The sequence below is a fragment of the Podarcis cretensis genome (assembly GCF_951804945.1).
Source record: "Podarcis cretensis genome assembly, chromosome: 7".
NCBI classification, from domain to species: Eukaryota; Metazoa; Chordata; class Lepidosauria; order Squamata; family Lacertidae; genus Podarcis; species Podarcis cretensis.
In genome coordinates this window covers 5,231,375-5,256,817 of record NC_137176.1, presented here as the reverse complement: position 1 = coordinate 5,256,817, position 25,443 = coordinate 5,231,375, and the positions used below count along the sequence as shown (strand labels likewise).

Sequence of the window (25,443 nt, the reverse complement as noted above, 5' to 3'; positions counted from 1 at the left end):
GAAAGTAAGTGCAGTAATGATTAATAATTCGTTCAGAATTCAGCCACTAAAGTACTCTAACACTTTGAGAAGAGTTGAGAGGAAGGTAATTAAAAGCTATTTTAGACCTTCTGGTTCTTTGGCAGCTTCTGTGCTCTCCTTGTCTTTAAACACAATGAAGAGCTTTCAGAAGGATTTTAATGTTGTTCAGTTTGTGGTCCAAAGTGCAGACAACAATAAATGGCTGCTCTAATGGTGTCCCTTCTGTCAGAACATTGCATTTCCACTGAGCACTGCACAACAGCCATCATCACAGCTCTGTAAATCTTCTCCCTCTCAGTGGTTCTGGATAATGATCTCTGAGGAGAGAGGAGGAGGAGGAGCGTTCTCTACAAATGCAATGTCTCCTCGACTGCTTCGAGTCCTAAGTGAAAGCATGAAGAACCACAGTAAAACAAACCCATGGAAAGGCAGAAAACAATGGGGTAAAATAAGTAAAATATTGTTTCTTTCTTTTTTTAAAATAATTTTTATTAACTGGCCAATCACATCAAATTAAATCACATCATATAAATTCCGAATTACAAAGCCAAATTTTTAAATTTTGTTGGGGGAACCCATACTTCAAGATCCAAAGGGGAATTCAGATCATCTTCTTATTACTGCGTTAATGTCCAAATCAGTCCCAATCAGTCCAAACAAAGTTCATAATTCTATCCAGTCTTATCTTGGTGTTGCCACATCATATATTGTTCGTATAATTTCTCTTTTTCCTTTACGATCTCTTCTGTTAGTCTCCTTAAGCCGATAGCAAGTGTAATAATCCTGTGTGGATTTCCCGTTCCTCCACTAAGTCCAGATGGTTTCCATATATCTCCTTCATAGATAACATCACTTTATCCATCGTAAATTTTGGCATTTGTCGCTCTTAAGTCCCACCGAGGAGTTGATTCACGATATGTAAACAACTCTATTTCTCTCTTTCTCCTCCCAGACCCAAGAGCTCCCACAATGCCTCACAAATTGGCGAACGGCATTTTTTCCTGACTGCGTCACTCCAAAACTCTTAGCTTTCCAGCTTCATCTTGAAACATTGCTTTGGATCGAAAGTTTATCTCCACACAGCCTTAAATCCACAGCTTAAGTCCTTAATTTCTGACTCATTAGGGGAGGGGGATTCTTGTTAAATCACATAAAAAGGTAGAGGCAGGTTTTTTCCCCCCTCCCCCCTCAGTCATTACCGTATCTTGACGTTCTTCTCGTATTTTATTGTTGTCTTGTTATCAGAGATCTCTTCTGTCAGCAGTATTTACTCCCCATTTTCCTTGATGTATGTGCAATTAATCATGTCCAAATTATTTCTTTTAAAGATCATTGCAACCAGCGGTGCGAATCGGGGACGGCGTCGAGGAGTGCCGAAAATCCCACAGGAGGGCTTTGTGCCTAGTGCCCCCACCCCCACAAATTTGGGGGTGGTATAGGGCACAGCAGGCAAGGGTCGTCCCCCCCCCCATAATCCTGGGGGGGTTAAGGAGGCTAATTACCCCCATCATAGCCTCCAAATTACCTCGTGTGGGTCGGAGAGATGTTATCGTCAGCCATCTTCCGATGCGCCACCTAGTGGCCCCCCGTAAAATATTGTTTCTTATTAGTGCATATAAACATTTTAAGTAGATACATGAATGATATTTATTCTTTTATTTAAAAGCTTTTCTAAATCACTTAATGTTTTTAAGATTTCTATCTAATCCACAATATCCATTAAGGCAAAAATACAATCTGAAACCAATAAAACAGGAGCACAAAAACATAAATAAGCAAATAAAACAGAAATTTTGAGGATTCAAATATTTAAAACAGGGTCCAATCTCTGGAATAAGTGTGAATTGGCTTCATGTATGGCAGAGGGAAGGGCATTCCATAGTTTTGGGGTCACTATGATATTCTGTGAAATGTTTCCTAGTGATTTTATGGAGTTTATAGAGGCAGGTGATACTTCTGATAACCTGGTCATGAGTTGTTCAGGGCTATATTTGTTATCAAGACCTTGAGCACGGCCCCGTAGGTGATCAGCAGCCAGTGCAGTTCCCTCAGCACATGTGTAGCATGCATGAGTCTCAGGGCTCCACTCAACTACCAGCTGCAGCTTCTGGACCGATCCCATGGGAAGTCCTGTACAGAGTCCATCACTGGACTACATTACATCATCCCAATCATGAAATTTCCAATGCACAAGTCACCATGGTAGAGCTAATATACCGTATTTTTCGCCCTATAGGACGCACTTTTTCCCCTCCAAAAATGAAGGGGAAATGTGTGTGCGTCCTATGGGGCGATTGCAGGCTTTCGCTGAAGCCTGGAGAGCGAGAGGGGTCGGTGCGCACCGACCCCTCTCCCTCTCCAGGCTTCAGGAAGCTCTGCGCAAGCCGTGGGAGCCCATGGGAGTTCCCCCCGGGCTCCCACGGCTTGCGCAGAGCTGCCTGCACCCCGAAGCTACCCGAAGTGACTGCTGAGCGCGCCGGGGTTTCAGGAGAAGAGGCAGCTCTGCGCAAGCCAGGGGAGCCCGGGGCTTCGGGTAGCTCTGCGCAAGCCGCGAAAGGGCTCCCCCGGCTTGTGCAGAGCTGCCTGTTCTGGTGGCTGGGGTCGGGGGAAGCTCGGGCTTCCCCCGCCCCAGCCTCGCGCCTTGGGGGGAAATAATTTTTTTTCTTTATTTCCCCCCCCCCCAAAAAAAACTAGGTGCGCCTTATGGGCCGGTGCGCCCTATGGGGCAAAAAATACGGTATCTTATATCTATCTGTCTGTCTATCTAGATCAGGGGTCAGCAACCTTTTTCAGCAGGGGGCCAGTCCACCGTCCCTCAGACCATGTGGTGGGCTGGACTATATTGGGGGGGGGCATATGAACGAATTCCTGTGTCCCACAAATAACCCAGAGGTGCATTTTAAATAAAAGCACACATTCTACTCATGTAAAAACAGCAGGCAGGCCCCACAAATAGCCCAGAGATGCATTTTAAATAAAAGGACATATTCTACTCATGTAAAAACATGTTGATTCCCCGACCATCCGCGGGCTGGATTTAGAAGGCAATTGGGCCGGATCCGGCCCACAGGCCTTAGGTTGCCTACCCCGATCTAGATACACACACACGAAATAATTTTATATGCTTATCACATCTAATTTCACCAATAGTTAATGAGATCTTTAAAAAGATGGGTTTTGATGAAAAATAGCCATGCACATTCATAAAACCTCTAATACTGTGTCTGAAAATGTGTTTCAATAAATCAATCAGTATGTCTGGTTCTATGACTCAATATACAATCCTTAATCCACATGCCTGGGAGTGAAGCCCCACTGAACTCAATGGAACTTACTTCTGAGCAGACATATAGGATTGCACTGTAAAGGGCAACAGAAATTCTCTGATGGCTTCCATTTGTGTTGGCTCAAACCCTAATCAAGACAGAGAAGTAGAAATCACAGATCTACAATCACATTTGCAGGGGGGAAATGAAGGCTGCAATAACGTAGCTGCCAACTATTAACTCTTGCAAGCATAAAACTGGGATAGCTCACTTGGTAGAGCATGAGGCTCTTAATCTCAGGGTCATGTTGGTCAAAATATTCCAGCATTGCAGGGGGGTGGACTAGATAACCCTCATGGTCCTTTCGAATTCTTTAAAAAGAGAGTGTGTGTGTGTGTGTGTGTGTGTGTGTGTGTGTAAGAGACAGGGGGGGGGGTTTCATCTGCACAAGCCTTTTCTGTGGGTTAACTTGAGTCTCTCACAATCTTCCAGGAAGCCATTCTCAAGTGCATTGGTAGATATCTATAAGTACCTGCATTTTGTATGGTGAAACTGGCAGCTACTGCCTTGTTCCCAGATCCACAAACAGTTTTCCATGGGGATCACACGGTGAGAAGAGGGCTGGCAAGCACCCCTTATCCTTCATCCTTTCAGTTGCCCTCATCTCAGTTCAGGGCAGACTTCTCCTTCCTTTTGCCAGGGGTTATCTGAGGCCACTGCCACTCCCTGTTTCTTTCTTTTGAGCAGTCATTCTCATTCCTTTCCTTGCTCACCAGTAGCTGTTGTTAGTCAGGAAAGTAGCCAGGCCTTCACCCTAGCCAAAACAACACCTCCTGCCATTACTTTGTGATTACCAGTGCCACTGATACCAACCTCCTATCCTCCTCGTACACAGCAACACACACTCTGTTCAGATGGGAGAGCAGATGCTATAAAACCGCTGCAGAAATTTGTGAGCACAACAGAGCAATTGAAATGCATCACTAGATTCTATCCCTGCAGCTTCAGAAGTCTTGCTGCAGAGTTCCCATTATTGTTGTTTGAGTTTCAACCAAGAAACAGCCCCCAGGTGGCTCACAAAAGGTAACACACAAATACTAAATTCAAGAGGGAAAGTGCATACAGTCAGTGATTATTCAGAAAACATCAAATGTGTTGGCCCTTCCTATCTCAATGTCTCTCAAAGCATTCAAAATGGTGGCAGAGAAAACAGTGGTACCCAAACAGACGTTGCTATTGTTAAGCAAAGGCTTAGCGTGCCAACTGACCAATAGCGACACCCTACAATGCATCTCTGCTGAAGGCACAGTTTTGAAGCTAAGTGTCACTCTGGTAAAAGGGCTTTTTGCAGCAGACAAGGCAGACTGAGAGGCTCAACAGATGACGAAGGTGAAAATCCAGCTCATAAGACATCTGTGGCCAGAAGGATTCCAGCACTTCCCTCATCAGGGAAGAGAGAGAAGTATTCAGACAGTCAAGGAATGGCACATATTTTCTGAAAAGGTTATGTTAAAAGCCCAATGGTAAAATAAGATTTCTTCCCTTCTCTTGCAAGACAGCAATTGCAAATGCTGGCTTTAATCTCACAGTGGGTCAAGCAGTGAAGCCAAGACGGCTTGCCAGGCTTGTTGTTCCCCTTAGGTGATTATCCTGCCCTGACTGCCCTGTTCATCCAGCAGTGATGAATTATAACACTAGACATTCATTAAATCCTGTGCCTTGATCCTTTGCCTCTGCAGTGCCACCAACAATCTCTCTGCTGCCTGCTGGCTATGGCGCTACTAATGCTGCTGAAATGACCCCAGAGCATTCCTTTTTTTCACTGCACAGAACAAAGTTTGTCTATTTAAAACAGTCGTTTGCAGACAGACAAAACACTTTTAATAGTCACAGTTAGCATCTGCTTTTCAGAAGCTACTAAATTACAAGCTAGAAATGCACGCCCAGGTGGACAGTATCACCAGGAAATGACTCCATAGAATCATAGAATCATAGAGTTGGAAGAGACCACAAGGGCCATCGAGTCCAACCCCCTGCCAAGCAGGAAACACCATCAGAGCACTCCTGACATAAGAGCACTCCTGACTCCTTTGGTTCTGGAACACTCTGGCCAGATCAATGTCTAGGTTGTGTGACACTTTTCCATATTTTTATTCATAGTTCCATTTCATTTCCACAGTAATATGCATTTTTAAAGAATCATTTCTAAATACCTATTTAAACAGTATTGTGCTGTTTAAATACATGTACACATGCATGTTTAAATGTGTATTTTCTGGCAAAATAGGTATTCAAAAGCACATTTTGAAAATTTAAACTGCTGAGAACTACATCTCAAAATCTGAAGAAGCGCAAAACCCCCCACATATTCAGGTTCCTATCTGCACATTACTCCAAGAGGTGTGTGGATCATGTCATTTTGTGTTGGAATTTGCAAAGACTGAATTCCTCAAGAATTCTTAGATTAGAAGGAAAGTGCTTCCTCTGTTCCCCCATGTTTAGCATAAATTGTCCTGCCTCCCATGGCCAAATCAAAAGTTTTTTGTTTTTTTTAATGAACAGAGACTTCAGTTAGGGGATATATTATTTAGCCACTTTCCCTAGCACTTTTGGTTTTGTTGCTTCTGTGCAAAGTCTTCTCTGTAATTTGGCTTCTCTTCTTCCTGCCTCTACCCACTACCACACATATCCTGCTTGGGAACTGTCCTATGAGTACTTAGTGGGGAAAGATTAATTTGCAAATTCAGGAAAGGAGGGCATGATGAAACTGCCTTGGGGCAAAAATAAAGCCTGTTTTTTGGCTGCACTCATAGTTGCCTTCTGCCTGCATCCTGCTCTGGGTTTGTCTCCATCACAGATTTGATGGGGGAGGAGCAGCTAGATATTTTTAGCAGAGAATTCTCAGCACCATCATCAAAAAACAATTCCAGGGATTCTTAGTGAGAAGCCAGTGTAGCTAAACTGGTATAAAGCAGATATAGGTTTGTAGTACAGATATATGTTATCTCTGTCTCATATGGACTCCTGTCTTGGCAAAAAACAATATCAAAAAACTGCAAGGCAACCCAAGGACTTCCAATCTCTGCTCTAAGCTTCAGTAGCCCATCACTTGCATTCCATCAAGCCTTTTCTTAAAAACCTTTAAAGGAGATACCCATAACCTCCAGGAAATGCTTTCCATTATGAAGCGGCAGTTACAATAAACAAGATTCTCTATTGTTTTATCTAAATCTAGCTTCAGTTTCCTGCTGATGCACTGAATAGCTTCTGATGTAGTATTGCCCCCAACCCCGCCCCCAACAGCTCACCTTCCAATTATCCAGGTCGCTAAGGCTTTCTGGGGAAAACTGAACACAGGTGCCATGCTGGAAGCTACTGAGGTGTGCTCAGCACTTTTTGGAAAATTGACCTTGATTTGGATTGCTGATCGTGTAAAACTCTTGACACACACAGAGGTGGAACAAGAGAAGGCAGAATGAAAAAAACAAAGTATCATTCCTAAAATGCTCCCATTAAAACTAGGCTTTATTTTATCTAAGTAAAAGACACAGTTTGGTCACTGCCTCATTCACTGCCTCATTTAGCCAGATCTTTACTTTCAGTAAACTTGTTTAGGTTTGTGGCACCAAAAATCCATACTGCTGTTCAGCAAGTATTTTATCTGGACTGAGGTCAAACAAATAAATTATACCTATTGATTCATTTCAGAAATGCAGAAATGATCAAGCTGACATAGTAGCCTCAATAGGTTGTCCATCAAACCAAGCACATTAAAAGCTGCCCATGGCATAATCCAGACTATTTTCTCAGCGCAGATTATGCTAATTTTCTATTTAAGGTTGTTGTTGTTTTTTTCCTTTTAAGTAACATAACCTTTTTCAAGTGAGTAAGTGATCGTTGGAGAAAAATTACACTGAAACAATTTCACCTTGGGGCTTTCAATATGAAGTATTTTTTTATTTTTTTTACTATTTAACATATTTAACTTCTTTTCTGAATACTGAAAAAAACTGGCTGTCCAACTTTGTTTTTACTGTACTACTCTTACTTTCAGCAAAGCATATCTGTATAATTTTACCAAAATATTGAAACTGAGTACGTTTTGTTTTCTACTTCTGAAGTCCATTTGGAGACAGTGTGACTGCTTTCACAATACAGCTTTGAATGGTACCTGGGAAAAACACCCAGTATTGTACTGCTGTGCCACAGATGCCATAAAACTGAAATGATATATAGGATCCTTTACAACCTACTAAGTGTTAGTATTGTTTACTAATAAATAAATAAATAAAATAAAGTGTATCACTACAAGAGAGCATGATCGGGTAATGAAGAGGCCATAGGTACTAAACAAGTACATTGGGGGTTACAGACTAATGTACTGCAACAGCACAGCAAAAACTGGGTCAACATACTGAATTATGTCACTAGACTTTCAGAGAAATGGGGAGGTAGGACAGGAGGACAGGAAGAAGAGGCAACACCATGTGAGAAGTAAAACACTGTGTTACCAGTTTAATCTATTCATATCTGCTCAGAAATAAGTCCCACTGAGATCAATGGTGGGATTGTAGCTTAAGAATATTTTATATGTTCTTGGCCTCCTGGAAAACATACAGCCAAGTGTATCTTAATATGGTGATCCAGAAGATGGAACATAATTACAAAGTCTTGTAGGCTGCAAACCAATACCCTGGGAGTTAGCCCCACTGGACGCAGTGCTTCAAAGGAAACACACATCACCTGAACATCATTTGAAGCATATTGATTCTCAGACTGAGCCTTCTTATGCTTCTTTTATGTGTATTTTGTGCTATCATATAATCTGCTAGAGTGGACTTTCTCCTACATGTAGAAGGGTGGTAGAACACCCTGATACTTTGATCAGGAAGATAAAAACCCTTTAAAAACAATGTGCTGCACAGATATAATACTGTACACCTGAGCTAGCAGAGCAGAAGAAATCAAAAGCCTCCAATTTTGGTTGGGGGGGGGGGAATGAATGCCATGCCTCACCATTCCTTTAACCCACTCTTGTTTCCTATCAATATCCTGAGCATTAAGCATGTAAAAGACCACTGGTTAAATTCAAAGCCTGTTCAGGTCATTTTATCCATTCAGTCCTCACCTCATTTGGAGTGATGGGCTCACTTTTAAGTATGATCAGGTTCTGTGCGCTCTGCCCACTCTGCCCAGTCAGATGTCTCTCAGTCATCGCAGCCTGGGAGTGGATTCCTGCTGGGACCCCGGTGTTGTAAAACATGAAAGTATCACTTCCTGAGCCTGCAGTCAGACAAGCTTTATAGCAGTAGGTCTTGGAAAGAGAGCCATTCCCCCGCACTTCAACAAAATGGGGCTGGACTTTCAAACCATTTGACATTCTGGTGTCAAGGTTGTTATTTGCCTGCTTATACATTTCAACCGGGCACCTTTCTCTGGGCGTCCCACAGAACCCACCACAACAGGAGCTCATGTGCACACTGTGTTTCTGGCACTTGATTACAGCGAGGACAACGATTGTCAAGAGAAATATAAATGAGACAGAGCTCAGAGCAACAATGAGATAAAGCGTGATCTCAGAGTAACTTCTAGAGCTTTTTACGTGCCTCCTGGTGTCAGGAATGATTTTGGAAATCCTGTCCACGACGGCAACTATGACTGACACGGAGGAAGACAAGGGTGGCTTTCCATTGTCTCTCACTACAACAGTAAGGTTGAAGGTGGTCACAGTGTCCTCCGGCAGTTTTCGAGTAGTCCTAACTTCTCCACTGTGAAGTGCCACTCTGAAGAAGTCTGGAGCTGAAGACTGGGCCAGGTGAAAGAAGAGCCATGCATTTTGCCCAGAGTCTGCATCAATGGCTATGACTTTGGTCACCAAGTATCCAGTGCTGGCTGAGCGAGGGATCATCTCCATAGCTGCTGAGGCATTAACTGGGGCAGGATACAGAATCTGTGGTGCATGGTCATTCTGATCCACCACATAGATGTTCACTGTGGCTGTGCTACTGAGTGGTGGCACCCCCGAGTCTTGGGCCTGCACAACAACCTGGAACTCCCTCAGCTGTTCATAGTCAAAGGAAGTAACAGCATAAATGTCACCAGTGTCAGGTTTAATGGAGACATAGGAGGCCACAGGGAGCCCTTGAATCTCTCTGTTCAGCAGAGAGTAGGAAATGTGGGCATTCTCATTGGCATCAAGGTCAACAGCCTTGGCAGTGCAGAGGGAAACCCCTGGAGCATTGTTTTCAGGGATGTAAACAGAGTAAGCAGATTCTTCAAACCGTGGTGGGTTGTCATTGATATCAGCTATGTCCACCTGGATGACTTTGTGAGAAGACAAGGGAGGGATCCCTGCATCTACAGCAGTGATGGTAATATTGTAGGTAGCAGCCCTTTCGTGGTCGAGAACCCCCTGAGTCACCAGGGTGTAAGAGTTTTTGAAGGAATTAAGTTTGAAAGGGAGGTTGACAGGAATGCTCAAGCTGACTTGCCTGTTCTGGCCAGAGTCCTGGTCAGTGACGCTCATTAAGGCCACCACGGTGTCTGGGGGGGCATCCTCAGAGACTGGGCTGTACAAGGAAGTCAGCACAACCTCAGGGGCATTATCATTGGCATCCACAATGTGGACTAGCACCTTGCAGTGCCCAGCCATGGGGACGGGACCCCTATCAGTGGCTTGTACATAGATCTCATAGGAGGAGGCCTCCTCGTAGTCCAGCGTCCCGTTAACCCTCACCTCTCCCGACACTGGGTCCACGCTGAAGAGCTGGCGCACTTTCTCCGGGGTGTAGCTGCTGAAGGAATAGCGCACGTCGCCGTTGGAGCCCTCGTCTGGGTCGGAGGCGTTCAGCCTTGCCACCAACCTGCCTGGCGCCACATTCTCCATTAAAGTCGCCGTGTAGGTGCCGCGGTCGAACTCCGGCGAGTTGTCGTTGGTGTCCAAGACCCGCACGGAGATCTGGGCCGTGGCGGACTTGGCCGGGTCGCCTCCGTCGACGGCGGTGAGCACCAGCTGCTGGCGGGCGCTCTGCTCGCGGTCGAGGGGCTGCAGCAGCACCAGCTCCAGGAGTTTGCTGCCGCGCTCGAAGTCCCCCAGGCCCAGCCCGAAGTGCTCGCTGGGGCTGAGGCGGTAGCTCTGCACCGAGTTGGAGCCCACGTCCGGGTCGTCGGCGCCCTCGATGGGGAAGCGGGCGCCCGGCAGCGCGGACTCACTGACGTCCAGCCGGTACTCCTGGCGGGGGAAACGGGGCGCATGGTCGTTGATGTCCAGCACCTCCACCTCCACGCCGTGCACCTCGACGGGCTGCTCGATCACCAGCTCCAGGCTGAGGAAGCACGACGGGCTGAGCTCGCACAGCGCCTCCCGGTCCACGCGCTCCTTCACCACCAGCAGCCCGCGGCCCACGTCCAGCGCCAAGTACTGCCGACCGCTGCCCGACGTCAGCCGGGCGCCCCTCGACGCCAGCTGCCGGGGCTCCAGCGCCAGGTCGTCCGCCACGCTGCCCACCACGGCGCCCCGCGGCACCTCCTCCTGCACTGCGTAGCGGAGCTGCCCGACGGCGGGACCCAGGTACAGCAGCAGCAGCAGCCAGGAGCCCAGGGCCTCCGCCTCGCGGCCGCGCCGGGAACCCGGCGATGTCATGGCAGGTCCGGGAAGGGAGGCCCCGGGCAGGCGCACGCTCAGCCTCCCGGCAGCAGCGGCAGGAGGGTCATGCAGGCGGCTAGCAGGCGCTGCCAGGAGCCCCCGGCGCGGCCACTGCGCCCCTCCTCCGCTCCGGGGCCGCCCAGCCCCTCATGTCGCCCAGTCGCCAGCTCTGGTCCGCTCTGCGATGGCCCCGTCTCCTCCGACGACAGACAGGCTGTTCCACTCCTCTTCCTCCTCCTCCTCTTGCTCTTCCTCTTCCTCCCCCGCCGGCTGACGCGGCTGCTCCTCCGCGCTCCGGGGCGGGGCGGGTTCGGCGCTCGGCTGGCTCCGTTTCAGCACCTGGGCGAGGAACAGCGACCTCGAGGCGGGCGGCCAGCCAGGAGCGACGCGGCGAGGAAGAGGCAAGGGTAGGGCCAAGGAGGCGTCGGCGGGGCAGTCGAGGGTGGGTGCTTGGGGGGGGGGGAAACAGGGGCGCAGCTATGCAGGCCGGCTGCCCCACTCACCACGCTTCTCAACAAACACGGGGCAGGCGCCACGCAGCACATGCACACATCCGAACACCGGGGGCTGCTCTATGCCTGGTCGAGCCGGGGGTCCCTCTAGCCTACTTCTGCTTTCCCCACCTGGCACTGCAGATTCGGACCCAGGATATTCGCCATCCTGGCTACCTGGGAGGCTTTCAGCGAAAATGCCATGGGTTGGAACTGATCTCTTCCGCAAGCAGGGGGTGAGTTTTCCCTCCCTGGGGGCCCTTCTCCCAACTCAGAGCCTCGCTCTCATCCCAGCAAGACCCCCTTCCTCCCATTCCGATGTCAAATTCAAGGAAAGAAAAGGTGAGTCCTTCCACTGGCCTTCGGTCAGCTCACACTCCTGTTTGCTGCAGCCACACCAAGATGTTCCTTCTTTGGTGCAGCAAACAAATCGAGGAGAAAAATCCCCACCCCAAAAAAACTAGGAAAGGAGTATGTTGATTTATATAGGTGGGTTCAAGATCCCTAAGGCTCCAGGAAGTAATGAAAGAGAAAAATAAGCAATCAAAATGCAGGAAGAGGGATACTCGATTTATAAACAACATTAACACACCACTTCCAATCTTACCAATTTCAAGCTTACTAGCAAATGAAAAGATGATCTGTACTTTTACCGGGGAAGGGAGTGCCATAGTTGTGACACAGCCCCTCTAGAGGCTTTCAGTCTTAGACATCTTGATGTCTAGAAAAGGCTTCCCTGCAGGTCCCTTTTCTTGCTTTTCCAAAACTCCCCCTTCACATTGCTTTTCCTTCCTCAGTTCCCTCATATACCAAAACTGGTATGTGAAATCCACTGGAATCTCACCACACAGCTTGTGACTCACCAAGCCAAACCCAGGTTACTAGCTATATTTCTTTGACAAACCTCCTGTTTTTGCTACTTGCCTAGGACTGGAGGAAGGCGAAAGTGTGTGTAATATCTGGCAGCCCACAGGTTGGCCGGCTATGTTTGGCTTGGTGAGCCACAAGTTGGGCAGATTCAGACTCTTGTTTTTCCTTAAATTAAATCACAAGCTTTTAAGACAGCATTCATTATAAAACTGCAAATGAATGATAGCCTTTCAGTAATAATAATGAAAATGAGGAGTCTGGGAAGTAACAGTATTTCTCTGTATATGCCAATGATTGTCTCTTATTAAATTTGGATTCATTGTGTGCAACGCAAACTCTGGACTTCAAAATAAAATTAACCATACTGCTTTCTTTATTAGTATCAGAAATATTGCCCTATGCCTGTGTGCATGCAGAATCACCCTATGCAGAAAATCTTATTACAAAGAATACAGTTTCTATAATAATAGCATTGGTAGTTAATAGTATTGGTTTTGAGATTCATTTGGAAAAATTACACAATTCCAAGAACAATTACAAAAAGATAATTACTCCCCCCTCCAAATCCTTGTATCTTATGCCATAGTTCATACATGTTTTGAGTACCAGTAATTTCCTGCTGTTTTCTTCTCCTCCTCCCCATTTCTATTTTGTGGGATAAGTGAGAAGAAGCAATATGAAGAGCTAACCCTTCAAGGCACATAGTTTTCCAGTGTCTATCCTATGCAAGGAATACTTGCATGCATTTCTTGTGTCAACAGAGACTATCTGTATGGCTTAGTTATTACTAGGGTTGTAAACTAATGTCTAGGCTGCACTACTTTGGACAGTATTTGGGGGCTCACATGATTAAATGCTCTCCAATTTTCAAAACCACCACACGCAGAAAACTAGCATATCAGGGAGTACTATTCTAGCCTGGCCTTTTTCTGACATCTACTTTTTGCTGTGTGTAAGCATTACATTTTTAAAAATACTGAGGAGCATTCTGCAATGTCAGCCCCACTTGTAAAATGAACTGATACACCTTAGAGAGGGGTTTGCCATCCTGGAATCCTTCAGAAAGAAGGGTGGGATATAAATTAATTCTATCTATCTATATCTATCTATCTATCTATCATCTATCTATATCTATCATCTATCATCTATCTATCATCAATAATAATGCTGGGAGTAGACCTATGTTTTCCCCATACTGTTGAATTCAAAAGCTTCCAAATACTTTGAGCAGAATCTGTATAATCATAGCATTTATTGCTTTTATTTCATTTTGGATGTTTTGTTGTTGTTACAATGTTGTAAGATGTCTTGGAATGAGTCATCCTTAAAGGTAGAGTATAACTATATTATACAAACTTGTGGGTTGGAATACAGATGTCTTTACAGAGGCATTGTGGACTCTCCTTACACTGTATGGAATTGCACTGCTGATAATCTCCTCATAAAGCTTCTGTTTCTCCCCCTTTCTAAATATATTTCTAAGCCTCTCCTGAGCCTGCATATATTTCTTGTTCCAGTTCTGCATCAGACATTTTGTTTCATGCTTCAATCCTCTTTTATGCCTGACTTGCTTGTTTACATATTTCTTCCTCATTTGAAGCTATTGGCCTCGGTTTGTCATATCGGGCATCTTTATTAAATTCATCGTTGGTACTAATATGTACCCTCATGCCATGCCTCAGTTCAGTGCAAAACTAATCTCATCTCTGATGTAAATTGAAGTCGCTTAGGTGTGTGGAGGTGGTGGCCATGTGTGTGTAATACAGCTGTTTTGCAATAAAACTTGTCAACCAATCATTAAAAAAATCCTGACTACATTTAGATTGTATATTCTTTGATTTTCAGATATTGCTGACTTTGCCATTGTTTCAGAAATTAGTATATAAAATATAATAGTCCTCATCCTACATCTCTCTTTCTGTTCAACATGTCTGTGAAGCTACTGGATAAGATTTGGATTTAGGTGGATTTAACTGGAGAGTAAGGTCACAATGAGAGATTGATGGAATTTGAGCTGCCCAACTGTAAGCATAACCAGTAGCCTAGAAAAGATCACACAGCTATCCAGACCATGTCCTTATGCAGTTAACATCTAAATCTTGTTGTCACTGAGGTGGCAAAGCTGTGACTAGGCTGTACTCCTTTGGCTGCATTGTTCTGTTTTTAAATTTGAGACTCACTTGACTAAACCTTCCTCCATACAGCAGCAACAAGAAATCCCTGCAAATGAAAAGCAAGCATGCCAAGTGAGAAAGTTAGACTAGAATCCTTATCCCTAATATTTAATTTTGTGTGAGCCAGCTCTCTGCAGTAGTGCAGCCCAGACACAGCTTGGCCAACACAGGTCTTCCCCCCTTCCCCCCTCCCCTTACTTATTCTCTGGCTATTCTGAGGACTAAATGTAGACAAATTAATTGAAGCTGAATGCAGACAAGACAGAGGTAATGATGGTTGGCAGAGGGGATAAGGACACTCATTAGAGAGGATGTTCAGCCTCCCCAGGTCACACAGGTTCATAGCTATAGAGCGCTCTAGGGGTTGCCATTGCACCTGAATGTTCATATTGTAGGAATGCTTTTGGAAAGGGTTATGTACCCTAGACAGTTCAGAATTTGAAGAATAATGGCTTTTTCCCCAGCCGGAACTCACTGGAAAAATAAATATTCCTATTTGCAAAAATAAATGTTCCTAAACTCAAGTGATCTTCTAAGGTATGGAGTTCCATAACCTGGGAATTATCTCTGATTTTTGCTGATGTTCGAATTCTATCCCAGGAGAATATTCCCATGTAGATTGAAACCTGGTTATGAAGTCCTTATAGTTCTGCTTATATGAACCGGCTTGCAGTCAGTGTGCTACTTAAAAGCATTTGACCCCCTAAATTGTGCATATATCTTTGTAAATATAGTTCTCAGTGCGGTGGTGAGCCTGTGTCTGAGCTACACCAGCTTCAGACTACGGGCTCACAAAAGGCCTGCAAGCTGCAATCCTTTCCCACTAAAACCATGGGAGTTTTGTTACTGATTCAGTAATACTAATATTCCACCTCTGTAATCAGAAGATGCCAGTTCTGGTTAAAACAGTGGCTCCTATTAAGTACTTGGGAAGCTGAAATTATGAGCTGGTTCTTGTGCATTATGTTTTGATGGATTGTTAAAGCCCAAATTACTTATTTCCACTGCTGGAGGTCATGTTGTGCTTTTGGACAGCCCTGTAGCTGGCCAGTGTGCTGCCAACGCCATTTATTCTTTACCAATTTGTTTGTTGATTTATCTTGCATTTGCCTCTGTAAATAAAATCTTGGTCCTTTCTACAGGGTGAGAAATGTTCTGTATTAATTTCTTTAAAATGAGTACAGTAATTTTCCCATAGCAATTCCCCTCCCTTTTCAACCCTTATGGTTGCAATGCTAATATAATTTCCATATCATCCATGGTTCTTGATATCTAGTAGAATTTAATAATTCCTTAAAACATTTTTCAGCTTACAAAAAGTACAAGACTCCTTCCTGACAAGCAAATAATAGTAATAATCAGTCACTTTGTAGCTGTTCCCCTCTATTTCATGACTGATTTTATCCTTTGATTCTGCTTTCAACAATGATATATGTTAGATGTCATAAACTTACTAGGTGGCTATAGGCAGGCCACCTATCTCCAACTTAGCAACCTTATAGGGTTGTTGTAAAATTACCAGAGAAATGTGTTTTTGTTGTTGTTGCATTGTTGGATACCGATGAGACCGTATAAATGCTAACTGGTGGTAGTGGCTCTTCTTATTTACTTTTAAAATCTCTACAACATAGACGGCTATCATGAGGCCCATGTAGAACCCAATTTCTAGTTGGGCAAGAATAAATAATGCAGACAGATGTAGATTCAGATAATGAACTTGTTCATCTTCTAGCAATTCTCACTGTTTAGGTGACCTTAAGCTTTTGCCATCCAATAGAAGCATTATTCATGCAGAGAATGATGGCGCCAAGTAAATGCAGAAGTGTATACAGTTATAGAAACTCACACAGGTATTGGGGATGGCAAGAAACAGGCTGACTCCTTCAGAATTTAGCACAGTTTTGAGGGCAGTAGATGCATATACAATGTTCACATTTGCAGTTACCTACATAAACCTTGGTAAGTGAGGGAAGGGATTGGCAGTGTGTGTGTGTGTGTGTGTGTGTGTGTGTGTAAGAGAGAGAATTAGGCCTGATTCATAAGCACCGATAGCAAGGTTGCATCCACCAATAGTCATATTATCATGGTGAAGGATGTTTATCAATAATGGGAACGATCCCATTTTTGCTTTCCCTCCCCCCATCATTTAGAACATTTTTCATGCCAGCATCTGTGGACCCCAGAGAACTCTGGCATGAAAATGTTAGATATAAAGCAATTTATACAGTTGCAGCAGCAACATGGACAATGCAGCTATAACACAATGGCTTGGGCAGCAACCCTGCTGCTACTGGTTCATGTGAATCAGGTTTAAGATATGACTGTTGCTGGAATTGATGCTGGACAGTAAATAGCCTTTGGCTGTGTATGTTACAGGCTATTAGAAATTCTACTGGAAGGCATCACCATTAAGTGCTTAATTGTACCATCAATCGATTCTTTGCTTCCTCATTTAGTGACAGATATTTTTTAACCTGGTTTTCCACTGCCAAAAGAGCACTGCCAGGCATATAAAGGTTTTGATCCCAAATGCCAATCATCCTTCCTTCTGCCAAAACAGAACTAAGCTTTTTCAGCTGTTTCCATAGAAAAGCAAATTTCATTTTTTCCAGCGATCAAATTTAAGATCTTTCCTTGAGGGAATCTTCCAAAGCTATTTCAACTTGAATGAATATTATTTTGGGATGGGACATTACTTGCTCAGAAATTCAAACCTTGGACTACTATCACAGTCTCAGAAAGCATGGACAGAAAATGAAATCTCTGTAAGTGAAAAGAGAGCTATAGGAGAAGCTGGTGGGGGTTAGAATGCAGGCATCATCATAAAAGCACGGAGAAATCCTCGGGGAATTGTTGTGAGCCTCCTCCTGTTGAAATTGCTGTCTTGCCATTTTCTGTCAAACATGTGGCTGCACTCGGAAGACTATGAGGGTGACAAGTGCAATCTAGTATTGCTTACCGACTGGTATCAGGCACTTGGCAAGACTAAGCCCATCAAACTAGACATGCCACACAACACTATGAAATTAGCAATTGTGTTAATGTCTCTCTTTTTTGAAGTAAATAGCAGGCATGGGAGGGAAGGTGATCTAGGTCAGGGATCAGCAGGGAAGGCTTTGCCATTGGTTGGATCCCAGTCTGGATCTAGCGCATGCTCCTACCATCTCCCATTACTGGTGCCTCAAATCTAGAAAAACAAAACCATGCTTGCAATGGGCAGCTGAATTAATGGTGTCATTGTTTGGTCTGGCCTTCAACAGAGAATAACTGAATTTAGTGAGACGTAATTCTCAACAGGATTGTATTATAAGATTATATTATTTTTATTATTTATAAAATAATATTTGTATACCTCTCTTCATGAAAAAATATCAAAGCAGCTTACAACAAGTTCACATAAAAACATTTGAAACCACGTAAAAGATTAAAATCGGAGGTCAGCTGTTACAGATAGAAACTTTAACTTATCTCAGAATAAGTCCTATTTTGCCTAGGCTTTTAAAAGCTATTTTTTGTTCATTTGAATTCCCCCAGCTCTTGTTTTCATATGCCTTTATACTATTGTTTTACTGGGTTTGTGTTGCATTTTTATTTTAATGAGCCTGATGAGCATGGGACGATGCAGTGAACAGCAAAAGTTCAGATCAAGACAAGCAGAAAATAGCCTGTTTCCATGGTTCTGCCCTTGAAATATTAGTCCTTCTGCTGAAAAAAAGCCCCTAAAGCTTTATGTCAAATGGTGAAACCCTGCAATCCTACCACCACCCTAATAGTACACTCTCAATCCACACTCTCCATCCATTTCTATGTCACCTAATGGGTTTTGCTCACCACCTGAGCTGTACAAAAGGATGACCAAGCTTAATGTGTCAAAATGAGAAAACAACCCTAGGCTGGTTCATGGTTCATGCTGGCACTGTGTTATGCTGTGCCATTGCACCCATACAGCTGTCCTTACACTTGACCCTGAAGGCCTAAAATAAAATAAAAACTGCTGCCTCAGAAGAGAGATTTGGAGGTGTTCTTAAGCTGAGACATATACAACCCTCATGGGTTTTTAAGAACCTACACTGAAAATGAGAAACAATAGGAGCTGCAATTTGATAATTGTTACTGAAGCCTAAGAAAAACAGTTTGTAAGGTAAACACAAGGACAGAAAAATACATTTTCACTTACACCAACAAAAGAAAGGAAAGTGCAGCTACAATTCAATCAATGGGATAAGTACCATAGACTTTAATAAATTATTCAAATGCATCCAAACTTTCAGATGAACAAGCTGAACCACAGTAATCACAGTCGCCAAGGTCATGTATGAAAATTCCTCTGAAACAATATTAAGGTTATATCCAACCTTAGCCATACTCAGAGTAGACCATCTGAAATTAATGGACACAACTCATTTAAGTTAATTAATTCCAATGGGTTATCTCAGAATAGAATTTAGTTGGATACTATCCTTAATGTTTTACTACAAAATTAAATTGCTCCTACAGAGAAATAAAACAAGCATGTGTTTAAAACATAAGAAAGAGCTTGGCTGGACTAAACCAAAGGTCCACAGCAACCAAACAGATACCATAAAGCAGGATAAGAAGTAAATAGCGCTTTGCTGGTTTTCTTGTATTCAGAAAGGCACCGCCTCTGAGCTAGTAAGCTAATCACCAGCATACAAGTGCTATATTAACTAGGCTGCAATAATACACACATTTTACATGGGAGCAAATCCTTGACTGAATAGGGATTCAGTCTTAATTCTAAGTAAATTGGTGATAAGGGACACCTAGCTACATTAAATGAATTCAAATATCCAGGGCCTGATGAGCTACACCCACGGGTACTAAAGGAGCTTGCGGATATAATACTGGAGCCTCTGTCCATAACCTTTGAGAATTTCTGGAGAATAGGTGAGGTCCCTGCAGGGAATAGGTGAGGTCCCTGGAGGCAGGCGAATGTCCTCATCTTCAAAAAGAAAACCCATGTAACTACCAGCAGGTCAGCTTGATATCAATACCAGGAAAGGTCCTAGAATAGATAGTGAAACAGTCGGTCTGTGGACACTTAGAAAAAGATGCTGTGATTACTAAGACCCAGGATAGGTTTCTCAAAAATAAGTCATGCCAGATGCCAAACTGGGACAGGCACCTAATGCTGCAGAATACAGATTTGGGATTCAATATAACTTTCACCAATTGGAGATCTGAACCCAAACTAACAGAATGACAGCCTTTCCTCAAATACAGGGAGCAGGGACAGAAAAGCCACACTCTTTATCTTTTGTGCCAGCCCCCTTAACTACTTATTTTATAAAGCTTGGGAGCATTATTTGGCTAGAATTGGGGATAAGGTGGGAAGGCGTATGTAGCTTGTGGCTTTCATAAAGGAATTGCCTACCTTTTATCATCATCATCATATATTTATATGCTGCCTTCTTTCCTGGCAAGTTCATATGAGGAAACACAGTCTTTCAGAAAACTTAAACCTAAGCTGTGTAGGGGTTTATAACTTTGAATTGCATCCAGAAACAGAATGGTAGTCAGTGGAGCAGTTCTAAGGAGTGAGCTGTGTGCTTCCTACAACCAGACCCGGTCAACAATGTGGTTTCAGCTCTTTGGGCCAGTTGAAGTTTCTGAGCACTTTTCAAAGGCAGCCCATCGCAGTAATCCAAATGGGATGTAACTAAGTCATGAGTCACTGTGGCCAAATCAGATGTCTCAAGGACAAATCAAACATCTTCCATACATTTGGACATTTGGACAACCAACCAGGATTATGGAACTTCTACTCATCTGCTATTCACACTGTCTATTTTACAGCCTGTTTTTAATCTAGGAGTATCTGGCATATTGACTGGGTTTGGATACAGGTCAGGAGGTGTGTTTGTACAACCCAAAAAGTTCCACTGGGTTGTTCAGAAACTAAACTCATCTTTTTTCTTACATCAGATGTTCAGTTTTCTCAAGTTTGGGTGATAACCTTCCAAATGAAACTCAAGAAGAAGCCAATATGCCTGTTCTCTTCCTGAGTTTGCACAGTTTCCTTTTCCTTGCCTCTACCAATGTCATTGGTGTATCAGCTAAAAACGCAGTGATAACACTTCGCTGTCAACTTTCATTATTTCTTTGCTGACAGATATTTAAGCTAGAGAACCAGTAAACAAGATTGGAATGAAGCCCAAGCAGAGGTGAGAAATAGCAAGCGCTGCAAGGAAGGACAAGCAAGAGCGGAAACTAGAGGGCTCTGCGAGAATGGGGGAGAAGAGGAGGCAAGGGACACATATAGATGCACAATAGGAAAATAAGTAGCTGTTAAAGGTAATCCATCAGGATGACCAAGGCTGATATAGTCCTGAAGCAAGGTCTGAACCTAGATGGGAATGAATTTAGATAGACATCCACCCAGGGTGTGAAAAATAAATGGTCTAAAGCAGGAATGTGGAACCTGCAACCATCCAGATATTGTTGGGCTTTAACTCCCATCACCCCGATGGACTATGGTGGATGGACAAGTGGAAGTTGGAAGACCAACAACATCTGAAGAGCCATAAATTTCCAATCTGTTATGTACTGAGTTGAATAGGATCCAAACTGCAGCAGTCTGATTGGTCCTAGAACAATAGGATCCAAATTGCAGCAGTCTGATTGGTCCTAGAACAATAGGATTCAGAATGCAGCAGTCTGATTGGTCCTAGAACAATGCAGCAGTATGATTGGTTGGCAGGAACCACCCAATCATGCTCCAGATAGATGTGAATCCACAACCTGATTGGCTTACAGTAGAATTCCAGAATTAGCCAATCATGTGCAGCCCATTGTATAAATAATGTATATAAAGCAGATACTTTGAGGGGACATTCATTCATTCCTCCTCACCACTATGAGCTGAATAAAGAGCATGAAATCACTTTGCGACTCTGAGTATATTTCACAATCCCTGTTGAAGCAGACAGGGTGAGTAGAAGTCTGTTGTTGAGGACAGTTGTGACCGGGGTGGGGGGAGGCAGAGAGGTAAATGGAAAGAGGAAGGCTTGGTCTTTTGAGCTCCTGAGGGGAGGGTTTCAGAAGGGTAGGAAAAGAGGAGGCAGACACTGTCCCCTGCAAGTCTCAAACAGCACGACAATAGTCCTATTCCAGGCCAGCTGGAGCTCTGAAGAGCAGCACTCATGTTAGGCCTGGAGGGGGGGGGTGTTAAAAGGCAACATCTGTGTGTGTGTGTGTGTGTGCGCGCGCTATAATTAAATGTACATATTTAAATATATTATATTGCCACAGTCGCTCTGGGGACCATTTTAATTAACATTTCTTAAAAACTAAAACATTGCTTAGAATTCTGAGGCCATTAATTATAGTGACACATTTATGGATCTTAACAGCCTGCAGTTCCATGAGGAGATGCTGTGAACAAGAAACAAAGAAAATGGGACTCTCCCACCCAAAAAATGATGCTGTAAAAACTTATTCTACTTGTAGGTGTCTGATAACAAGTCCCTTGTTCAAATCTTACCTTAGCCCACTTAGGCAGGCTAAAGAGCTACCAAGGTGGCCGTAGACAATTATTCTCTCACCTTTAGCATCTCCACTACAGTACAAGGACAGAAATACTGAGCTACCTTGTTGTCCTAAGGATCACTGGATAAATTATGTGAAGCACTTCCAGCACTCTAAAAAGCACTCTATAATGCTAAGCATTAGGACTGCGGTTACTAGGAGATTAAAAGAAATAATCACTCCACAGAATCTTAAAGAATGCCAAAATTTCCTATCATTTCTTGAAATTTGATGCTGCAATAATTCATTGCACTTCCGTGGCTGGGCTAAAAAGTAGATGCACTTGTTATCAGAGTAGATTAATCAATAGCTATTTCCATATATGTTTAAGGGCAGCCATATAATCCGAGGTCACTCACAGCAGCACATGAGTGGTTGGCAGGGTGTACAGTTCCCAAAAAGAAGGAAGGAACTGAGCTGACAAGACTCAGCACATCTGAGCTATAGGTAGGCTTGCACATTTCATCTTGCAAGAGGAGAGGCCTCTGAATCATAGCTTTAAATTATGGCACCATTTCTATTTCACAGTTTACACTTACATGAGAATAAGCCCCATTGAACTCAAACTTACTTCCAAGTAAGCATAAATAGGACAGGTATTATACTGCAACTCTCTACTTCTGGTAAATTGATCTATTTCTATGCAATGTACTAGCTCAGATTCATTTAAAAACAAAGAAAGGAGAATTATCATAGAGATGAAGCATCCCATATGCCTTTGTGTTATATTTTTAAGGGGAAGACAAAGCATCCTTCCGAATGTGTGTATTTATTGCTGTGTACAATATAATTGAATGTAAGCATCTCAAACAAATAGCATGTGTTCTTTTTCAATAGAGCAGTAGTTCCCAACTGGTGGTCTATGGACCCCAGAGGGTCCACATAGCCCACCCAAGGGGTCTGTAGCACCATTCACATAACAACAACTATCATAGAGAGATCAACATAGTCAAGAGAGATCATAGAGGTCATAGAGAGATCAACAACTATCATAGAGAGATCAACATAGTCAAGCAGACTTGACTATGCTACCACTCAGTGGATTTGTAACTGGCTGACTGACCAAACACAAAGGGTGCTCATCAATGGTTCCTCTTCATCCTGGAGAAGAGTGACTAGTGGGGTGCCACAGGGTTCTGTCTTGGGCCCAGTCTTATTCAACATCTTTATTAACGACTTGGATGATGGACTCAAGGGCATCCTGATCAAATTTGCAGATGACACCAAACAGGGAGGGGTGGCTAACACCCCAGAGGACAGGATCACACTTCAAAACGACCTTGACAGATTAGAGAACTGGGCCAAAACAAACAAGATGAATTTTTACAGGGAGAAATGTAAAGTATTGCACTTGGGCAAAAAAAATGAGAGGCACAAATACAAGATGGGTGACACCTGGCTTGAGAGCAGTACATGTGAAAAGGATCTAGGAGTCTTGGTTGACCACAAACTTGACATGAGCCAACAGTGTGACGCGGCAGCTAAAAAAGCCAATGCAATTCTGGGCTGCATCAATAGGAGTATAGCATCTAGATCAAGGGAAGTAATAGTGCCACTGTATTCTGCTCTGGTCAGACCTCACCTGGAGTACTGTGTCCAGTTCTGGGCACCACAGTTCAAGAAGGACACTGACAAACTGGAACGTGTCCAGAGGAGGGCAACCAAAATGGTCAAAGGCCTGTAAACGATGCCTTATGAGGAACGGCTAAGGGAGCTGGGCATGTTTAGCCTGGAGAAGAGGAGGTTAAGGGGTGATATGATAAAAAGGTAAAGGTAAAGGTACCCCTGCCCGTACGGGCCAGTCTTGACAGACTCTGGGGTTGTGCGCCCATCTCACTTAAGAGGCCAGGGGCCAGCGCTGTCCGGAGACACTTCCGGGTCACGTGGCCAGCGTGACATCGCTGCTCTGGCGAGCCAGAGCCGCACACGGAAACGCCATTTACCTTCCCGCTGGTAAGCAGTCCCTATTTATCTACTTGCACCCGGAGGTGCTTTCGAACTGCTAGGTTGGCAGGCGCTGGGACCGAGCAGCGGGAGCGCACCCCGCCGCAGGGATTCGAACCGCCGACCTTTCGATCGGCAAGTTCTAGGCGCTGAGGCTTTAACCCACAGCGCCACCTGCGTCCCACGGGTGATATGATAGCCATGTTCAAATATATAAAAGGATGTCACATAGAGGAGGGAGAAAGGTTGTTTTCTGCTGCTCCAGAGAAGCGGACACGGAGCAATGGATCCAAACTACAAGAAAGAAGATTCCACTTAAACATTAGGAAGAACTTCCTGACAGTAAGAGCTGTTCGACAGTGGAATTTGCTGCCAAGGAGTGTGGTGGAGTCTCCTTCTTTGGAGGTCTTTAAGCAGAGGCTTGACAACCATATGTCAGGAGTGCTCTGGTGGTGTTTCCTGCTTGGCAGGGGGTTGGACTCGATGGCCCTTGTGGTCTCTTCCAACTCTATGATTCTATGAAAAGTAGAGAGTCCATGACTTGGCTTTTGAAAAGCAGGGGGTTCACGGTACTTAGCTAATTAGGAACCACAGGGTATCAGTTAAGACTGAAGTGCTTCACCCATCATGCTAAACTGTAGTTTGCAGGATTGTGTATGTGCAGCATGGCCCACATGTGGCTTTCCTCTGCTCACATGGGTGCTGCATAGAAAGCAAATGAGTCATGGTGTGGCTTGTTGTTGTCTGCAAACTGAGGTTGCAGTAATCCAGATTAGTGGTATGGCAGAAATAGGTTATTTCGTTTCATTTTGGTATGAACAGAAACCAATATGGGTCTGAGCCACTGAGAGAACAGGATTATGGAGATAGACACAGTCTTGACTCCTTGTATCTAGAGTCACCAGGGACAAGAGGCAGGTCTAACTTTCACTCAGTGGAGACTCCACTCAATGGTGTCCCCAAGTACATCTGTTTGCTTTCTCTCAAATAAGCAAATGGCTGCCGTGAACTAAAGTGCTTTAGCACTACATGTATTGCAATGAAAACCAAATCTGCCTCTCTGGATGACCTGGATCCCAATGAGAAGGATCCCACAGGTAAGTGCAATATGTAGGTCATCTCTCTACATACCCCAACATGTATACAAGGTTCTTTAAAACACACAATTTCTTCACTGACATATATTTACTTTGTTTATAAAAGTATACTACCCACTCCAGCAACCTACCCAAATCCAGCAGGGTTTTCAGAAATGGTTCAGCTGGACCTGTGCCTCTGTGAAAAATGCTCCTTTTGACACAGAGAATCGTGGTTGGAAACATAAGTAGACATGCAAAGGTACCCTACTTTGATGTGGCATGAGCTTTTTCATAAAGGTTTTGTCAGAAACACAAAATGAATATTATGACCTGCACACTAATTTGATCTGGGAACATCTGGATTTATGTATACAGTATTGAAGGAGGCGGATGTGCTTCTACATT

The 25,443-nt window shown here is 44.0% G+C and overlaps 1 protein-coding gene across 1 annotated transcript in view; it reads right to left on the bottom strand.

The window, feature by feature from the left end:
- LOC307219547 (uncharacterized protein) overlaps window positions 1-25,443 on the bottom strand; it is a 103,985-nt gene that overhangs the window by 46,405 nt on the left and 32,137 nt on the right. The window contains exons 3-4 of the mRNA XM_079982802.1: window positions 17,427-17,466; window positions 8,416-11,078 (exon numbers count right to left, since the gene is read on the bottom strand). Coding sequence (XP_079838928.1) covers window positions 8,416-11,078; window positions 17,427-17,466 — 2,703 coding nt within the window. The remainder of the gene's footprint in view (window positions 1-8,415; window positions 11,079-17,426; window positions 17,467-25,443) is intronic.